At 47.8% G+C, this 17375-nt stretch overlaps 1 protein-coding gene across 3 annotated transcripts in view; it reads left to right on the top strand.

Annotated features, from left to right (window-relative positions):
- The first annotated feature begins 1615 nt into the window (after window positions 1-1615).
- PLAT (plasminogen activator, tissue type) overlaps window positions 1616-17375 on the top strand; it is a 42163-nt gene continuing 26403 nt past the window's right edge. The window contains exons 1-2 of one of the 3 annotated variants that reach the window (XM_084804084.1): window positions 1616-1723; window positions 16053-16144. In XM_084804084.1, coding sequence (XP_084660210.1) covers window positions 16079-16144 — 66 coding nt within the window. In that variant the 5' untranslated portion in view covers window positions 1616-1723; window positions 16053-16078. Of the gene's footprint in view, window positions 1739-16052; window positions 16145-17375 lie in introns of all 3 variants that reach the window. The other 2 variants (XM_084804083.1, XM_084804082.1) reach the window with 2 other exon arrangements.

Genomic DNA, 17375 nt, shown 5'->3' with positions numbered 1-17375 from the left:
CCCCCTGGCAAGAGTCTCCTGGCGTCGCTGTTCCTCTTCACCACCGCAACCTTCTTCTTCACCTGCTTCTCGCTCTGGCCCAGACAACAGTGGTGGTGAGAAGCAGCCAATGCTGCGGGCTGCGGCCTGCTTGCGCCTTGCCTCTCTGCCTGTCAAGCCAGCAGGTGGTAGCAAGGATGAGGAGCAATAGCAGCTGGTGACAATGGCAGTGAGAAGGGAGATTCACCGAGGGACGGGGCATTGTGTGTGTCCTGCCCAAGGGCGCTCAAAACCTGCAGCCAGCACTGGTGAGGTGGGTAGGTTTGTTATGAAGACACAGAGAGAAATATGATTCAGTCTAGACACTTCCTTCACGTCCTGGGTGACAGCGGCTGTCCAACTTTCTCAGCCTGACCTACCTAGGCTGACCATACGTACCGTTTTAAATGGGACAGTACTGTTTTTTTCATATTTCCCGACCATCTCGTCATTTTAATATAAATGTCAATTTTGTCCCGGTTTTAATTTTTTGTAAAAAACTGAATGCGTTTATCGTAAGGCTCTCTGCTAATCAGTGCGTGCAGTAAAACTACTAGTGTGACGAAAGAGGAAGGTCCATTTCCGTTATCCAGCCAGGGCCAGGCTGCTTGAGCTAGCGACGCTCAGACACCGCCCCCTCGCTTGTCTGCAGTGGCGGGAATTCAAGAGGCGTCGCTAAGCCCCATTCAGCATGTGGGAGCCAGGAGGGCGAGTCTTACTGTTATTTCAACCATCTTTCCGCCCATAGAGATTCTTTCTGCCCTACATTCAGTTTGATTCGGACTTTTCAGACTCGTATTTCGGTTCAACGGGCTGTTGGCTATTTTTTTATTACAGCGGAATATCACATAACCCCGTCCCATTTTTGTCATCCCAATATCCCGTTTTTGTCTCAACGAAATAGGGTCAGCCTAGACCTACCTCACAGGGTTGTTGCGAGGACAAAATGCGTGCATGCGGGGTGGGTAGAGAGAACTAGCTATGCCACTTTGACCTCCTTGAAGAAAAGTTTGGAAACAAATGCAGGGCATCAATACAGACAGACATGATGCGTGATGGCGCAAACCGTGGGCTGCTTTTGTGCTGGGGGCGGTTTTTAACCATGACCCACCCTGATCCGGGTCCGGATGTCACCATAAGCTGCGGCGACCGTCCACCGTGGCTTGAATGTTCGCAATGGCCGCCGACGCAACCCAGCGTGGCTGCCACAGAAGGTCGTTGCGCCCGAGGAGGCCCTGCCCTCCCGTGGCCTCCCGCGCGGGCTCCATGGTGGGAGCGGGGAGGCGACACGGACCGGTGCTCGCTTCCTCGGCAGCGCGGGCCGGCTGAACGCGCGCAAGTCCGCGATGCTGGGTACGCGTCTCTGCAGGGGGATGGAGAGGCGCAGGGCGGAACGGGCCTGGCTCCTTCCTCCTCCTCCTCCTCCTCCGCATCATCTCGGGGAAACGACCCCGCGGATTCCCCTTCTCCCAGCGCTGGCCGTCCGCCAGCCGCCCCGCCCCGCCCGCCCCGCCTCGCCTGCTCCGCGCGGCCGCACCGCCCACCTGCCCGCCCCGCGCGGCCGGTTTCTTAAGCGAGGGAGCCGGTGCGGAGGACCATCAGGGAGCCGGCGGGAGCGCGGAGGCGTTGGGGACGGAGCATCTCGCGCGGCGACAGCAGCGGGCAGAGCGCGGCCGGGCCTGACGCCCGCAGCGCCGTCGGAAAGGCAGGTCGGCGGCAGGTAACGCTCCAGCCCGCCGCGCCTCGCCGCGCCGCGCCCTGCCGGCGCGGCGGCGGCGGCGGCCACGGTGGCGCGTGACGGGAGGAGGCTGGGTTTCTGCGGAGCGGGGCCAGCAGCCTGGCCGGCAGCCAGCCGCTCTCAAGGTCTGGCTCCCGACTGCGGGAATGCGTGGGATCTGGCCGTGTTTGGGCCCGGGGATGTACTCTGCACGTGCTCAGGGGCACACGCCCCTTCACCGTCGCTTTGTCTGGCCCAGGGCTGAACCTCCGGTGCTGGTAACAGGTGCAGTGGCGAAGACCTCCTAGGGAGCTCTAGCAGATTGGTGATGATGATTTTCATCAACGGCCGCACATCGTTAAACTAGAGAATTCGCTGCCACCAGATGTGGCTGCATACCACAACTGGGATGGCTTTAAAAGGGGGCTAGACGAATTGCTGGAGGAGAAGGCTATCAGCGCCTACTAGTCCTGATGGCTCTATGCGACCTCTAGTACCAGAGGCAGCGAGACTGCGTGCACCAGTTGCTGGGGAACATGGGTGGGAGAGTGCTGTCACGCTCTCTGCTTGTGGGTTCCTGCTGGACAGCTGGTTGGCCACTGTGTGGACAGAATGCTGGACTAGATGGACCCCTGTTCTGATCCAGCAGGGCTCTTCTTATGTTCTTCTTCTTAATACTAATGATAATTTCATCTATTTGTAACGCATCCTTCGATGAAAAACATTTCCAGAGTGGCAAGCATTATACTGAACTCTGTATGTGCGAAAAGGGGCTCTCCGCAGGGGCTAGCAAGAGACAGGGAGGGGACAAACCTTGTCCCAGGTTGGGGGTCTCTCCTCTGCACTGACTGCCCGTAATGAGTGAGTTTATGGTGATTCTCCCTGCAAGTCCTTTTATAGCTAAGCAAGCCCCATGGAGTTCAATGTGCCAAGGAAGCCGGCCTAAGATTTCAGCCTTAATCACATTCCTTAATAGTCAGCAGTTGTCCAAGAGCGGAAGGGGGGGGGGAGGGGAGAGATACCCACAAAGAGAGGCATTGAACTCTGAGCTACTGTGTCCAGTAGTCTGTGCCTCCATCTTTTCTCCCCTTTCTCCACTCCTCCCAATCAGAAAAACTGGAGTAGTACTAGAGCAGGACCTGGGAGGAGTCTTGTGCAGAGAAGAGAGAGAGAGAGAGAAAGAAAGAGAGAGAGAGAGAGAGAGAGAGAGAGAGAGAGAGAGAACAGACTGTTGGAAGAGGCACAAAGCTTAAACAATCCTTTGTGCTGTTAGTATTCTAGAGAGCTGCTTCATGGTTAGTTAGAATGCTTGACTGGGACTAGGGAGATGTGAGTTCAAATCCCACCTGGTCAGGAAACTCACAGGGTGACTTTGGGCCAGTCACACTGTCTCTCAACTGAACCTACCTCACAGGGTTGTTGTAAGGGACAAAAATGAAGGAGGATGCTTTCCTTGGAGGAATGGTGGGATATAACGTGTGGGAGATGGGGAGAGAGAGAAGGGGGACAGTTCAGATTAGGTCTCGGAGGAGGTTTTCTCCTGTGTACAACATGAGATTCTGCAGGTCCTCAGAGTCATGTCCTCAAGGAAGTGGCGGGAGGGTAGGAGTTACTTGGAGAACACACAGAGGGAATGCAAATTTTGTATGGATTCCCCCGCACCTTGGTGTGAACGCTGCTAATGCCAGATTTTTTTTTTCTTAAAAAGAGTAGAGGAGCGAACTATTTTTAAAGCAAATACACATTCCAGCAAATGTAGCTGTCAAAGATGCAGGAAATGCTAAAAATAAAAATGCAGAGTTCTGATTCTTGGTCTGTTATTAATAAGGTCTGCGAGACCTGCAAAAAACAAAAATGAACGTAGTGTGGAATGCTCCTGGTCAGGGTTCCAGCCGCCCGCGGTACTCCGTTCTGCACAGTTTTCTATTCCCCACCTCCCAATAGACACTTGATGTTCTCTGGGCACTAGGCATGTTCAGTCATCATTGGGCTGTTTCTGGTTAGTTTGGGTTTATTGCTCCCTTTTCTAAAGATGGTGGGGTTTTCTTTTGAACTTCTCCAAACCCTGGGAGTCCTGGAGCATGCTGATACTTCCCTCTTGTTTCATAATGACCCTGTTTTGGCTGCAATCCCGTGCAGCGGCGCTCACCAGCTGAGTCTGCTGTTAGAGGACCTCTTATGTGTCAGTAACTGGTTAAAGAAGAGAACGCAGAAATGAATTGTAAATTCTCCCAATGGAGTGATGTAAATAGTGGGGTCCCACAGGGATCTGTATTGGAACCAACCCTTTTCAGTTTATTCATTAATAATCTGGGATTAGGAGTGAGCAGTGAACTGGCCATGTTTGCCGATGACCCCAAATTATTTGGGCTGGTTAAAACAAAAAGGGTTTGCGAGGAGCTCCAAAAGGATCTCTCCAAACTGGGAGAATGGGGATCAAAATGGTAAATGTAGTTCAAGGTAAGCAAGTGTAAAGTGATGCACAACGGGGCAAAAAATCCCAGCTTCAAGTACAAGCTGGTGGGATCTGAGCTAGCGGTGACTAACCAAGAAAGAGATCTTGGGGTTGTGGTGGACAGCTTGACGGAAATGTCAACCCAGTGTGCGACTGCTGTGAAACAGGCAAACTCCATGTTAGGCATAATTAGAAAAGGAATTGAGAATAAAACTGCCAATATCATACTTTCCTCATACAAATCTATGATGCGACCACACTTGGAATTCTGTGTACAGTTCTGCCCACACCTAAAAAAAGATATTGTGCAGTTGGAAAAAGTGTAGAAAAGGGCAACTAAAATGATCGAGGGGCTGGAGCAACTCCACTATGAGGAAAGTTTACAACAGCTGGGATTGTTTAGCTTGGAGAAAAGGTGAGTTAGGAGAGACATGATAGAGGTGTACAAAATTATGCATGGTGTGGAGAAAATGGGTAGTGGATTTTTCTCCCTCTCTCATAATGCTAGAACTGAATGGGCTCATCCCATCAAGCTGATTGGTGGGAGATTCAGGACCAATAAAAGAAAGGACTTCTCCACACAGTGCATAGTTAAACTATGGAATTCGGTACCACAAGACGTAGTGATGACCACCCATTTGGATGGCTTTAAAAGGGGCTTAGACAAATTCATGGAGGACAAAGCTATCAATGGCTACTAGTCCTGATGGCAATATGGTACCTCCAGTATCAGAGGCAGTATGCCTATGTACACCAGTTGCTGGGGAACATGGGCAGGAGGGTGCTGTTGCACTCATGTCCTGTTTGTGGGTTCCTGGTCGACAGCTGGTTGGCCACTGTGTGAACAGAATGCTGGACTAGATGGACCCTGGGTGTGATCCAGCAGGGCTGTTCTCGGGTTCTTATGGGATGCTCTTTTGCAGTTTATTAATTCTCATAGAACTGTTATCAGAGTAGCTGGACTTGGGGATCTGACTTTGTGTACACTGCATCTTTCATGGTACATTAATTCTCTAAACTGTGCCAAGCTGTTAACAAGCTGGATTTTGAATCCCTTTCTTACATTCTGTCCTTCTTCTCCAGCAGAGTTGGATAGAGTAGTAATATATTGTATTTGGGGATTAACTAGGATTTAGGTTCCTTTTCTGTAATATGTATTTCCTTGTCATGTTAATCAGTCACTTTTAGTTTCGGGGCCACTCTTTATCCACCTAACAATAAAGCCAGCTGCACAACATCCTCTGGCCCCATAGAGGGAAGCCAGCACTGTGCTGTTTGTTCCCCTCATAACTTCAGGACAGGAACCAGTTCTTTCAAAGGATAACATTTGCCTCCAGGCTATTTATGAACCTTTCAAAGAGCTTCCAGTGTCCATAGAAAGCCAGCCAAGTAGTACCCTGGAGGCAAGAGCATCTGAGGAAACTGCATGCACCAGCTTACTTCTTGTGGCTCATGAAGGCATTTTTCTCCTCCTTTCTAAAACCAGATTATATTTTGACCATGGGAAAGAAATCCTGACTAAGAAAACTCTCAGCAACAGCCACATTTAAAAAGCCTGAAGTTGCTGAAGGTGACTGTGGCATTCCTGCCTATTTACCAGTGTGAACACCTTTTCTGTAAGGCTTTTCCCACAGCAGGCAACACCTTCCACTATACACACTGTAATGCTGCCACCAGGACCTTTACCTCAGGATCAACACCTTTACTTCTTGAGATGTGAGGACACAGTGGCTTTTTATTCTGACATATATTATTCTCTTATCACTTTTACCTTTTGGTAGCCCCAAGTCATAGGCGTGGGATTTTGAAAAGCAGAGAAATATTTATTATTTACAGAATTAAGGAGTTAAACAGTAAAAAGCCACTTTACTCTCCTCCTGCACATAAATAATTGAGTTACAGTAATATGTTTGTGAATTACCCAGAGAGCTTCAGCTACTGGGCGGTATAGAAATGTAATAAATAAATAAGTCACATAGAATCATAGAATAGTAGGGTTGGAAGGGACCTACAAGGCCATCAAGTCCAACCCCCTGCTCAATGCAGGAATCCAAGTCAGAGCATCCCTGACAGGTGGCTGTCCAGCCTCATCTTGAATGCCTCCAGTGTGGGAGAGCCCACCACCGCCCTAGGGAATTGGTTCCATTGTCGTATTGCTGTAACAGGAGGTTTTTCCTGATGTTCAGCCGGAATCTGGCTTCCTGTCACTTGAGCCCATTTTTCTGTGTCCTGCACTCTGGGATGATCGAGAAGAGATCCTGGCCTTCCTCCCTGTGACAACCTTTCAAGGACTTGAAGAGTGCTATCCTATCTCCCCTCAGTCTTCTCTTCTCAAGGCTAAACATGCCCAGTTCTTTCAGTCTCTCTTCATAGGGCTTTGTTTCCAGTCCCCTGATCATCTTTGTTGCCCTCCTCTGAACCCTCTCCAGCTTGTCTGCATCCTTCTTAAAATGTGGTGCCCAGAACTGGGCACAGTACTCCAGATGAGGCCTAACCAGTGCTGAGTAGAGGGGAACTAGTACTTCCCGGGATTTGGAAGCTATGCTTCTATTAATGCAGCCCAAAATAGCATTTGCCTTTTTTGCAGCCTCATCACATTGTTTGCTCATATTCAGCTTGTAAAACTTTCTCTATATCCTCTCACACGTACACACTCAATCACCACTCTAATCCTATGAACACAGATCCTAGGCTCTATCTATCTCCCCACAAGCCCTGTCCTTCTCTTCCCTATCTAAAACACTACCGGCATTGCTTCTTATATATCGCACACCATTTCACCCCCTGCCCACTCACTCAGCCAATCATCTCACATATACAAATACAACCTACCTCCTGTCACTTGTACCACTCACTCTCTAGGTCTATTTACCAGCAAATACAGAATCATAACATTAATGCAGAGATAGACACAGATTCATAACAGATATACATGTGACATCACAGGGACTTTGCGTTTTGGTGCTCATCCCACTTTTTTCTTGGTGCGTGTGTGTGTGTGTGTGTGTGTGTGTGTGCTTTTACAGCAAAAGTGGGCAACTTGTGGTCTTCAGGCCCTCCACCAAATTTTAAAAGCCTCCTGCATGCGATCAGTTCAGTCCTCTGGCAAGAGCAATTGATCCCTTCCCTGGCAGCTTGCTGCATGGGAAGCAAAAGGAAGAGAGAGAAAAAGGGGTGGCAGAAAGAGATAAGGTGTGATCCACCCACACCCAAGCCAATATACCTGGGGCCACCAGGTTGGGGAATTTTGATGTTCAGCTTAAAAACAAAGCGAAAGTCTTGCCCTTTGCTTTTTGGGCAATTGGCCTGACACCCCCCCCCCCCAGTTTCTGCTGCTGCCCCCCCCCCTCCATGTCAGTTTGTGTTTTCTTTTTCTTTTCCTGGTTGATTGGCCACCTGGGCAAGAGGAACAATGGCGCCACTCATGCCTTATCCCTTCCTTTATAGCTAGGGTGGCTTTTTATGTTGCCAAAAAGAAGAAGAGGAAATGCATCACCAAAAAGAGGACACGGATTTGCATAAAATGCGCATGGGATGGTTTATATGTAAAACCTAGGTTTAGAAAGAATTACTATCATTTTAAGTAGAAACTACAGCTCCCCAAAGTGGGGTAAACTGTGACTTCTCTGCCTGCTCAGTCTGCTGTGCAGGTGCTTATGGTGGATGGGCAACGTCAAGGCCTCTGTTCTTCCTTAATATTATGGTTCTTTATCTTTAAGCCAGATTGGACTGGACAGCCCTTCAAACGGAGCACGCCTTCAAACAGACACTGTTCTCTGATGGCCTTTCAAACAGATGGCCCTTCATACAGAGGGCTGCCCTCTGTAAAGTAGGATATATGGCCATCATGCTTATAGCCTGTAGCTTGGTTCTTTGCTTGAATGATCTGCTCTGCAGGTGGCTTGGTGTGATGCTTTTTTCTTTTTTCGCATCTGCTTTCTGCTTGTACCACGTGGTAGTTTGTACTGCATATGGGAGCTGATCTGTGTGAGTAGGCCTACCTTGGAGCTGATGTTGGGGGGACTGGGAGCAGGTTGGAATTGATGACATTTCAGTCTGTCCCAACCCTTTGCTTCTTCGAGATCTGGTTGTTGCCAGACTAGATTTCTAGCCGTGTAAACACGGCTGTATTTCTCACATGGCAATGGCTGTGTGGTTGCACTTAGATAGCTTATCTCTTTTGAACATCCTTCTTGTTGGCCAGGAATGGTTTGGAAACAGGACTAAGGCTCCAGCATATAGCTGGCAGCCATTAGGCGTACGGCGCCCTGGAGGGAAACTGAAAGTGGGCTATGCACATCAGGCACTTGGAAGGATCTGGACTTAAGTTTATTTATTTGTTTATTCCTCACTTGTCTGCTCTAAGCATTCAAGGAGACGTACAAAAGTTTAAGACAAGCACGTTTACACAGCAGTAATGGTTAAAACCAGAAGGCAACAGCACAGATTAACATCCACTCGTAAACCACAGGAAAGTAGAGGGTTTCTCCCTCTCCCTCTCTGCCTGAATGTTAATGATGAGGTAGTTTGGTGAGACTCCCTGGGAAGCCGCTTCCAGAGCTATGGCGCCATCGTGGGAAAGGCACTACATCGTATTGTGCATTTATTTATATAATAGATTTGAAGCCCGCTTTCGGGGTTACAAAGTGACTTACAACATATTCTACTTCATATTTGTTATCAAATCATGAAAACAACATTCAATATATAAATCATCAAAATGTATAATATTAAAAGAGGACATGTCAAGACCATGAAATCTAGACAAAACTTGGCATGCTTGCTAAGGGACCCTAGGGGGGTGTACCTTGGGCTTACATAGTCCTTACAATGCATTAATTAATTTTAATTAATGTAAATGTGTTCATGTGTTTGAAGCCTGGAGTTCCATCTTCAGTCACTAGGTGAAAGACTTCTCTAACTGGCGCACAACTTTTTAAAATGTTTTTGCAGTCAACACAGGCCGAGTCTACACATAGCAGTTATACCGTTATCATACTGTTATCATAACTATTGGTGCCCATTGGTGTCGTCTGTACCAATATGATAATGGTATGATAACGGTGTGACTACTATGTGTAGATTCAGCCACAGTTTGAAGCCGGGGGGGAGCCTCCAAAGGGCAGAGTTATATGTTTGCCTCCCCTCAGGGAAATAGAAGGATCTTTTTATCCCCTTCCTCTATAGGGGGCTATCAGGATGCACCATGGCACGGGTCGTGCCTAGGGTGTCAGCGGGCTTGGCTTTACTCTGACTGGGTAAGCACAATGTGTCAGCTGCGTATATTTGCTTGAAGCCTTCACAGTATCAAAGGAAGGGCTATTCCAACCTGTGTGAAGCCGGGTCTGCCCATTAGTAACAAAATAGCAGCAGCAGCAGCAGGTAAAACCTCAGTTAAAACAAAGTACTCTCAAATTAAGCAAATGCAGACTGGAAGAAATAATGTTTAAAATCCTCTTACAGGTCAGCAAAGAGGATCCATACGCAGTTCCCAGGGGAAGGCATTCCAAAGAACAAAACCCAGGACCAAGCAAATCTTCAAGAACAGGGAGGGTTAGGTGGGAGGAGACATTCCTGCAGATATGTTGTTCAGAACATGAAGGTTATCCCTTTAACGCAGAGGTATTAAATCACTGGAACAAAGTGGCAAAAGTTATTTTAAAGTCCTTGAAGCTACTTTCTAAAGTCCGAAGAGCTTGGCTTCCTTCAAAATTAAACAAAACCTTGGACTACATAAAAGCAAACAGGGACTCTAATCCTGACTAGAGACAGATAGTTTTTCATTCCAAGAGATCTGAAGGCTAACTCTCCCTGTTTGTGGTGTGTGTGCTTATGCCATTTTGCCTCTGCTCAAAGGCATGTTTGATGTTTTCCCAAACCTGTTTTCACACCAAAGCCAGTGTGGTGTAGTGGCGAGAGTGTTGGACTAGGAGCCGGGAGATCCGGGTTCTAGTCCCCACTCGGCCGTGGAAGCTCACTGGGTGACTTTGGGCCAGTCACACACTCTCAGCCCAACCCACCTCACAGGGTTGTTGTGAGGATAAAATGGAGAGGAGGAGATTAATGTAAGCCGCCTTGGGTTCCTTGCAAGAGGAAAAAAGGCGGCGTATAAATGCAATAAATAAATAAATAAAACCTGTACTCACAGAAGCAAAACTGGAGCAAAAGAAATGGGTATATGTACACGCCCCATGGGAAGCAAACACATTTCAACTCATGTAAAAACTATTGTCTGTCTGTCTGCACTTCAGCCTCTGTGGCCCCAGGAAAATAGAAGCCTGCCTTATACTGAGAGCTTTTCTGCATGAGCAATTTATTGCATGCTCGTGCTTGGTTACTCATGGAAGTTAGGGTCCTTTACAGGACATCGTCAACCTCCAGGATGTCTCCCACACTTTCCCCTGTTTATTCAACTTTCAAAAAGATCTGCAATAACACGAAAAGGGACATTATTCCGATCTATCAGGTGTGTGATATGCGGGCATAGCACTATAATGCACTATAATGAAAGCACCATCTAGTGGCTGCAACCTGAAACACACAGAAACATATAGAATATGCTGAGGAAGGACTTTCCTTGATTCGAACCACGTGTCCACTGTGTAAAGGAGCCTATCGTAATCCTGCAAATAAACCAAAAGCAGAAAGCCCTGGTAAGGATGCAGATTTTTTGTTTAACATAGAGAAGCTATGACCAACTGTAGTCCAACACATCTGGAGGGCAGGTTGGTGAAGTATGGTCTACACCAGAGGTCAGCAACATGGTGCCCACTGACACCAATGTGTCCCCAGACACCTTTCTTGGCACCTGCCAAGGTGCCTTACCCCTCCCACGTAAAAACAAGATAAGTTAACACATTTTCTTCCTGGCAGCTGGTGTCGCTCCAAAGCAACATGAGAGCCTCCAGCTGCTGTCACCTTCATTTCCCATGAATGCCTCTGGGCTACACGGTGACGAGCCTTTGTGACTAGCCACACCTCCCATGGCAGCCATTTTGTGGTGGTGCCCACAACTGTGTCTCAAATTGCCAAAAAGGTGCCCATGGGCACCACATGCTGCCTACACCTGGTCTGCACTGACTGACCATGGCTCCCTAGGGTTTTAGGCAGGAGCCGTGATGGGGAAGAACAAATGGCAAAGCCTCTTGCCACACAGGAAACAGCTTCACCCCTGAATTCTGGCCCCTTAATCTGAGATTTAACTCCTACCCAACCTTGGCATCAACACACAGCCTCAATAATGTGCCCTCAATAATGATGATGATGATAATATGATTTTGATATTGTCCAGTGCTGAGAGGAAAAATGCTGGGCAAGGCAGCTGCAACTGCTGCCATCTTAATTCCACCACAATGCCACTGGGCCTTGCCCATAACATTTGTGGTATCCTGCTCTGGAACACAGCATGAAACTGAAATGGAGGAAGGGCCCACCAGACATAGGAGCCCCCTCCCCACAAGGGCACATTGCCAAGAGCCCCCTCTCAAGCCCGGAGCAGGCCCTGACTCTGTTGCTCAAAGCAGCTGTACAACTCTGTGGCTTCCGGCTGGTTGGGTCGGCCCTGCTGGCTGCACATCCCTAATTCTCGGCCTTCGAAATGCTGGCTGTCCCTTCTCTGAGGTGTTCACGCTTGACTGGTTGATTCATACAGAACTGCTCTCCTCTGAAGTCAAATGAGTGCCAGCAGCTGAGCCCTGTGGCTTTTCATCTTGCTGAACAGCTGGACTGAAGTGCTAATTCTTTGTGTGTGCGTGTTTTCTTCTCCTCCTTGATTAATATCTTCACCCCGATGAGTCATCTTAAGCTTCAGTAGCTCAAGCAGATTTTACAGGCGAAGTATGATCCGCTGCCTTTTAACAGCGGTTGCTTTACTTCATCTCATCATTATTATATTTATATCCTGCATTTCCTCCAAGAAGCTCAAGGGGGTGTACATCTTCACACAACAACCCCGTGAGGCAGAGAGAGAGAGACTAGTCTGAGGTCACCTAGTGAGCTTCATGGCTGACAATTCAACCTAGCCTTTCCCATCCTGGAGCCCTCCAGATGCAACTCCCATAATTTATTATAAACAAATAAACTGGTGCTCCGGCAATGATACTGATGAAAGAATAATAGGGGTCAGCAGAGGCTGGTGGCTCAGATTTCAGTGTGTGAATCCGCTCTGAGTTTCAGTCAGAACCAGCCAGAATTCTAAAGAAGCTATCCAAGGTGGGTTAGCTCCTTTAGAGTTCTGACTGGTTCTGACTGAAACTTGGAGCAGATTCACTGCCCTGCTGACATCGGAGCCTCCAGCCTCCACTGATAGGGGCATTAAAAGTACACAAGGCTGTTCTTTTTTTTCATCTGTGACTTGTTGGAGGGTGTGAAATAGTTAACTTTGTCTTGAGTTTTGCTCAAAACCTACATCTGTTTTAACTCCAAGATCTCTCTCTTTCTCTCTCTTTGGCTTTGGTTTCTGATGAAATGATGCATCCATTTGTTATGCTCCCATGCCACTAGCCATTATCCAGCTGCCCTCATCAGCTTTGAATTAAATTGCAGTGACTGGATTCCTGTCTTAGGGTGAAAGATAAAACAACTCTTTAGGCTGTTGCCAGACAGTCGAAGATTTCTGCCAGAGATTAAACAAACAGAACTGGGTTTTATCAAACATTCTGATGAAGAATCTGATGCAGATATTGGCTCCAAAAACATCTATCTCTAGCAGATGTCTAGCCCTCTGTTTATAAGCCTGTCTGCTGGGTCACTTAGGCTGCAATCCTATACACACTTACAGGGGAGTAAATCCTATTAAATACATTTCTTCTGAGTAGACCTGGCTAGGGTTGCACTAATGATCGGTTGCAGTAACACTTTCCTTGCTCTATGAACAAGTTTGTAGTGCAGCTTTTCCCAGTCTGGTGCCTTCCAGAAATGTTGGACTACACCTCCTAGCATTCCCCAACTAGAATAGCTGGCTGGAGGATGCTTAGAGTTGTTATCCAAAGTTATCTTGAAAGCACAAAGTTGGGGAAGGTTGTTCCAGTGCATGTTGATTTGGTGCCTCTCTGACCTGCCTGTTATAGGCACAACACTATCTGGCTTCTGAGATTTGAAAGTGATGTTATGCTAGGACTCCATCGTATCAGGATGATTTTAGGGAGTTCTTTCTGGTAGATTTGGGTGGAGCATTGTGGTGAGCCCTACCAGAATCCGTCTTTATTCTGGCTCCTAGTTCAGCATGTATGATTCACTCACTTGCGCTGCATCATGGGCATGGTGGGATATATGAAGCAGGTATCCTTTTCCAAAATACTAGTTTAGGGGGATATAGGCAAAACTTCTCCTCCACCTTTTACCCACCTCTAATTGTAAACTGTATTCTTGAAATTTGAAAATGTTTAGCCTTTGGGGAAGAAAGATAAAAGGAAATACTTCTTCAGACAGCACATAGTTAAACTATGGCATTCGCTACCACAAGACATAGTGATGGCCACCCATGTGGATGGCTTTAAAAGGGAGTTAGACAAATTCATGGAGGAGACGGCTATCAGTGGCTACCAGTCCTAATGGCTATATGCTACCTCCAGTATCAGAGGCAGTATGCCTACGTACACCAGTTGCTGGGGAACATGGGCGGGAGGGTGCTGTTGCACTCATGCCCTGCTTTTGGATTTCCTATGGGCAGCTGGTTGGCCACTGTGTGAACAGTGGACTAGATAGACCCTTGGTCTGATCTAGCAGGTCTCTTCCTATGTTCTTAAGAAGGTACTACATGACAGTATTGAAACCTCTAGCATGCTAAATGTGAAAATATGTTTTCTATCCTCTGCAAAATATAGTTAATGTTTCCCTGATCCTGCTTTGTACTGTAACCAGGATACAAGAAAGCACCAGACCACTTTTTCTGCTCTCAGCTACATTTAATTGGCATCTCCTCAAAGGGTATCTTTCAGTTAATAAACACATCAGCCATTCCTGCCTAAGTGAATGAAGTTATGCAAAGGAGCTATATTTGGAGGTTTTACCAGGTGCCTACCTTAAATAAGGTTTTCAATTAATTCGGTCTCTTTAAACTTTAAAGAGTTTGAGACCACAATCCTCTATCCCCATTTCCTGGGAGTAAGCACGTTGAACTCAATAGGGCTTACTTTTGAGTAAGCATGTATAAGATTGCTCTGCAAATCTTTCTCCACACTTATGCCTTAGGCATGAGACAAATAAATATTTTAAAATACGCACATAAATAAACATATTCAAATGTAAACAAAGAACTACACAACCTTATCCTCTACTCACTAAATACAAGTTTAAATAACATTGACTTTCATCACTGCTTGTAAATGCACAGGTTCAAGCTATAGTGGACCTCCAAAGAAGACAGTTTTTGCAGTGTAAGGGGGTTTCCAGAAGGTTTTCATCATGCCATTGCCCTGCTTCATTTACAGAATTTTACGGGGTGGTGGTGGCAGTAATGTCTAGATGATAATACCTTCCACTCATACCCTTCCTGTGTTTTCCCACTGCTTCTTCTGTCTTTTCCCTTACTGTAGAAAATTTACCAAGGAAGAAAAGATGGAATAGTTGCACAGTGCTTTCTAGAGAACCAGTGCATTGTAGTGGTTAGAGTGTCTGACTGGGAATCTGGGGACCCGGGTTCTAGTCCTCACTTGGCAATGAAGTTCACTGTGTGACTTTGGGCCAGTCACTGACTCTCAGCTTAACCTACCTCACAGGGTTGTTGTGAGGATGAAATGGAGAGGAGGATTATGTAAGCTGCCTTGGGTTCCTTGTGAGAGGAAAAAAGGAAAGCTATAAATGTAATAATAATAAATAAGGGCACAATCCTATGGATGTTTAGACAGAAAAAAAATCCTACAACTCCCAGCATTCCCCAGCCAGCCACGTTGGGGGTTGTAGGACTTTTTCCTGTCTAAACGTGCATAGGATTACACCCTAAATAATGGCACCTCTGTTAGGACACATCTGCCTGGAGCACCATGAACCATAGAAATCTGTTGTGATCTCTCTGTAGATCAGCCTTCCCTTACCTGGTGCCCTCCAGATGTGTTGGGCTGCAATCCAACGCATCCTTCCCAGGCAGCATGGAACAATGGGCATTGCAATCCAACATATCTGGAGAGGGCACTATGGTGGGGAAGGATGCTGCAGAGGATGATTTCCATTGAAGAGAAGAGAAAACAGAAGTTCATCTAGGGGAAGAGAAAACAGAAGTTCATCCTGGAAAGAAGATGGGTCTGGTCATCTGGCAACGACAGCAGTTAGGAGTTGCTTCCAAGGTTGTGCTGGGGGTTGGGGGGAGCACGATGAGCTAAAGACGGTAGGACAGTGAAACTGCCAGGGTAGCAGCCCAAGCATCTGGAACAAGGCCTGTTTCTTGGAGTTGACGTAAAGGCCACGGGAGGCTGTTGTGGCTATGAAGAAGTGACTCAAGGAAGGAGGTAAAAGCACCAGAGACGAGATGAGAGCCAAGACCTCAAGCCCCATTCCCAGGCCAACTAACCTACTTTCAGCCGCCAGCCAAAGGGAGGGACTACAGAATGGAAACTGCAAGTCTGGGGCAGGCACTACGAGACAGGGTGAAAGGGCTTGGGCTGATGGGTCTGCCCTTAAACCCACTAGTAAGCACTGTTCAGCTGCAGCAGCTACTGCTGCTCTGCATTCGGCTGACGAACAGAGAAATCTGTCCTCTGCCATCTGTTGTGCTTCTGCCTCTGCCAGAGCTAGTAAAGCTCCTCGAAGAAGCTAGTCGGTTCCGGGTTTGCACACGCAACACCCACCTCCGAACAGAGGTCTGAGACGGTTGCATGAGATCTCCATTAGTTGTCCCATCCCCACTTCTACTCTGTTTTTATTTAGTTTCTTGATTGCTAGAAGACATCAAAATGAAGCTGGGACAGATGTTTTTCTCGCTGCTGCTGTTGGGAGCCATTGACACGCTTCAGTGCAAGGTAAGAGGCCAAGGCCATTGGGATGGTTTTACTTTGGGTGTTTGTTTGGAAGATTGTGCTATTGCCAGCTACCTGTGTGCAAAAATTGTATGCATGTGGGCTTTGCATAGAAATGGATGCAGGCCCCATCTCCTGCCCTGCATGGCCTTTTGCTCCCACGGTTCTTTCCTCCCCTCTAAACCACCCTTCCCTAACCAGGAGCCCCTCAGATGGGTTGGACTGCAACCCCCATCATACCTAGCCAGAACTGCCAATGGCTGCCCTATAACCTGTGTGTGTGTCAGCTGCAGATGACACTTCATAAGAACGTAAGAAGAGCCCGGCTGGATCAGACCAAGGCTCCATCTAGTCAGCATTCTGTTCACACAACGGCCGACCAGCTGTCAAGTGGGAACCCACAAGCAGGACAGGAGTGCAACAGCACCCTGCCACCCATGTTCCCCATCAACTAGTGCACAAAGGCTCACTGCCTCTGGTACTGGAGGCAGCATGTAGCCATCAGGACTAGTAGCCATTGATAGCCTTCTCCAGGAATTTGTCCAACCCCCTTTTAAAGCCATTGAAATGGGTGGCCAGCACTACGTCTTGTGTAGCGAGTACCATAGTTTAACTATGTGCTGTATAAAGAAGTCCTTCCTTTTAACTGTCCTGCATCTCCCACAAATCAGCTTCAAGGGACGACCCTCTTGGGTTCTAGTACTGTGAGAGAGGGAGAAAAATGTCTCCTTATCCACATTCTCCACACTACGCATAATTTTGTACACCTCTATCATGTCTCCCCTTACTCACCATTTTTCCAAGCTAGACAATCCCACCTGTTTTAACCTTCCCTCACTGGGGAGTCGCTCCAGCCTCTTGATCATTTTAGGGCACAATCCTAACTAGATAGCAGCTGCCTCCGACCTTGGAGGCGACCGCCTATCCAAAGCAAGGCAGGAGAGGCACGGGGGGGATCGTTCCCTCCACGCCTCTCCTGCCTTGCTATTTTTCGCTAGACAGCTGTTTTCGGCTGTCTAGCGGCAGGGGGGACGACCGGGAGAGGAAGCTGCTGTACGACACATTGGATGTGTCATACATGCAGCTCTGCTCTCCCCGCCCCAGAATGCCCCCAGCCCCGCCCCTTTTCAGTCGCTCCGCGCTCCTCTTGAGAGTGTGGAGGACGGGGCTTCTCCGTGCTGCCTTGGAGGCAGTGCGGACGAGGGGGGCAGTCGGTTTTCCAGGAACCAACCTC

This window comes from Heloderma suspectum, chromosome 6 (genome assembly GCF_057233095.1).
Source record: "Heloderma suspectum isolate Gila_16-S chromosome 6, 16-S_ref, whole genome shotgun sequence".
Classification (NCBI taxonomy): Eukaryota; Metazoa; Chordata; class Lepidosauria; order Squamata; family Helodermatidae; genus Heloderma; species Heloderma suspectum.
This window is presented reverse-complemented; position numbering and strand designations above follow the sequence as displayed.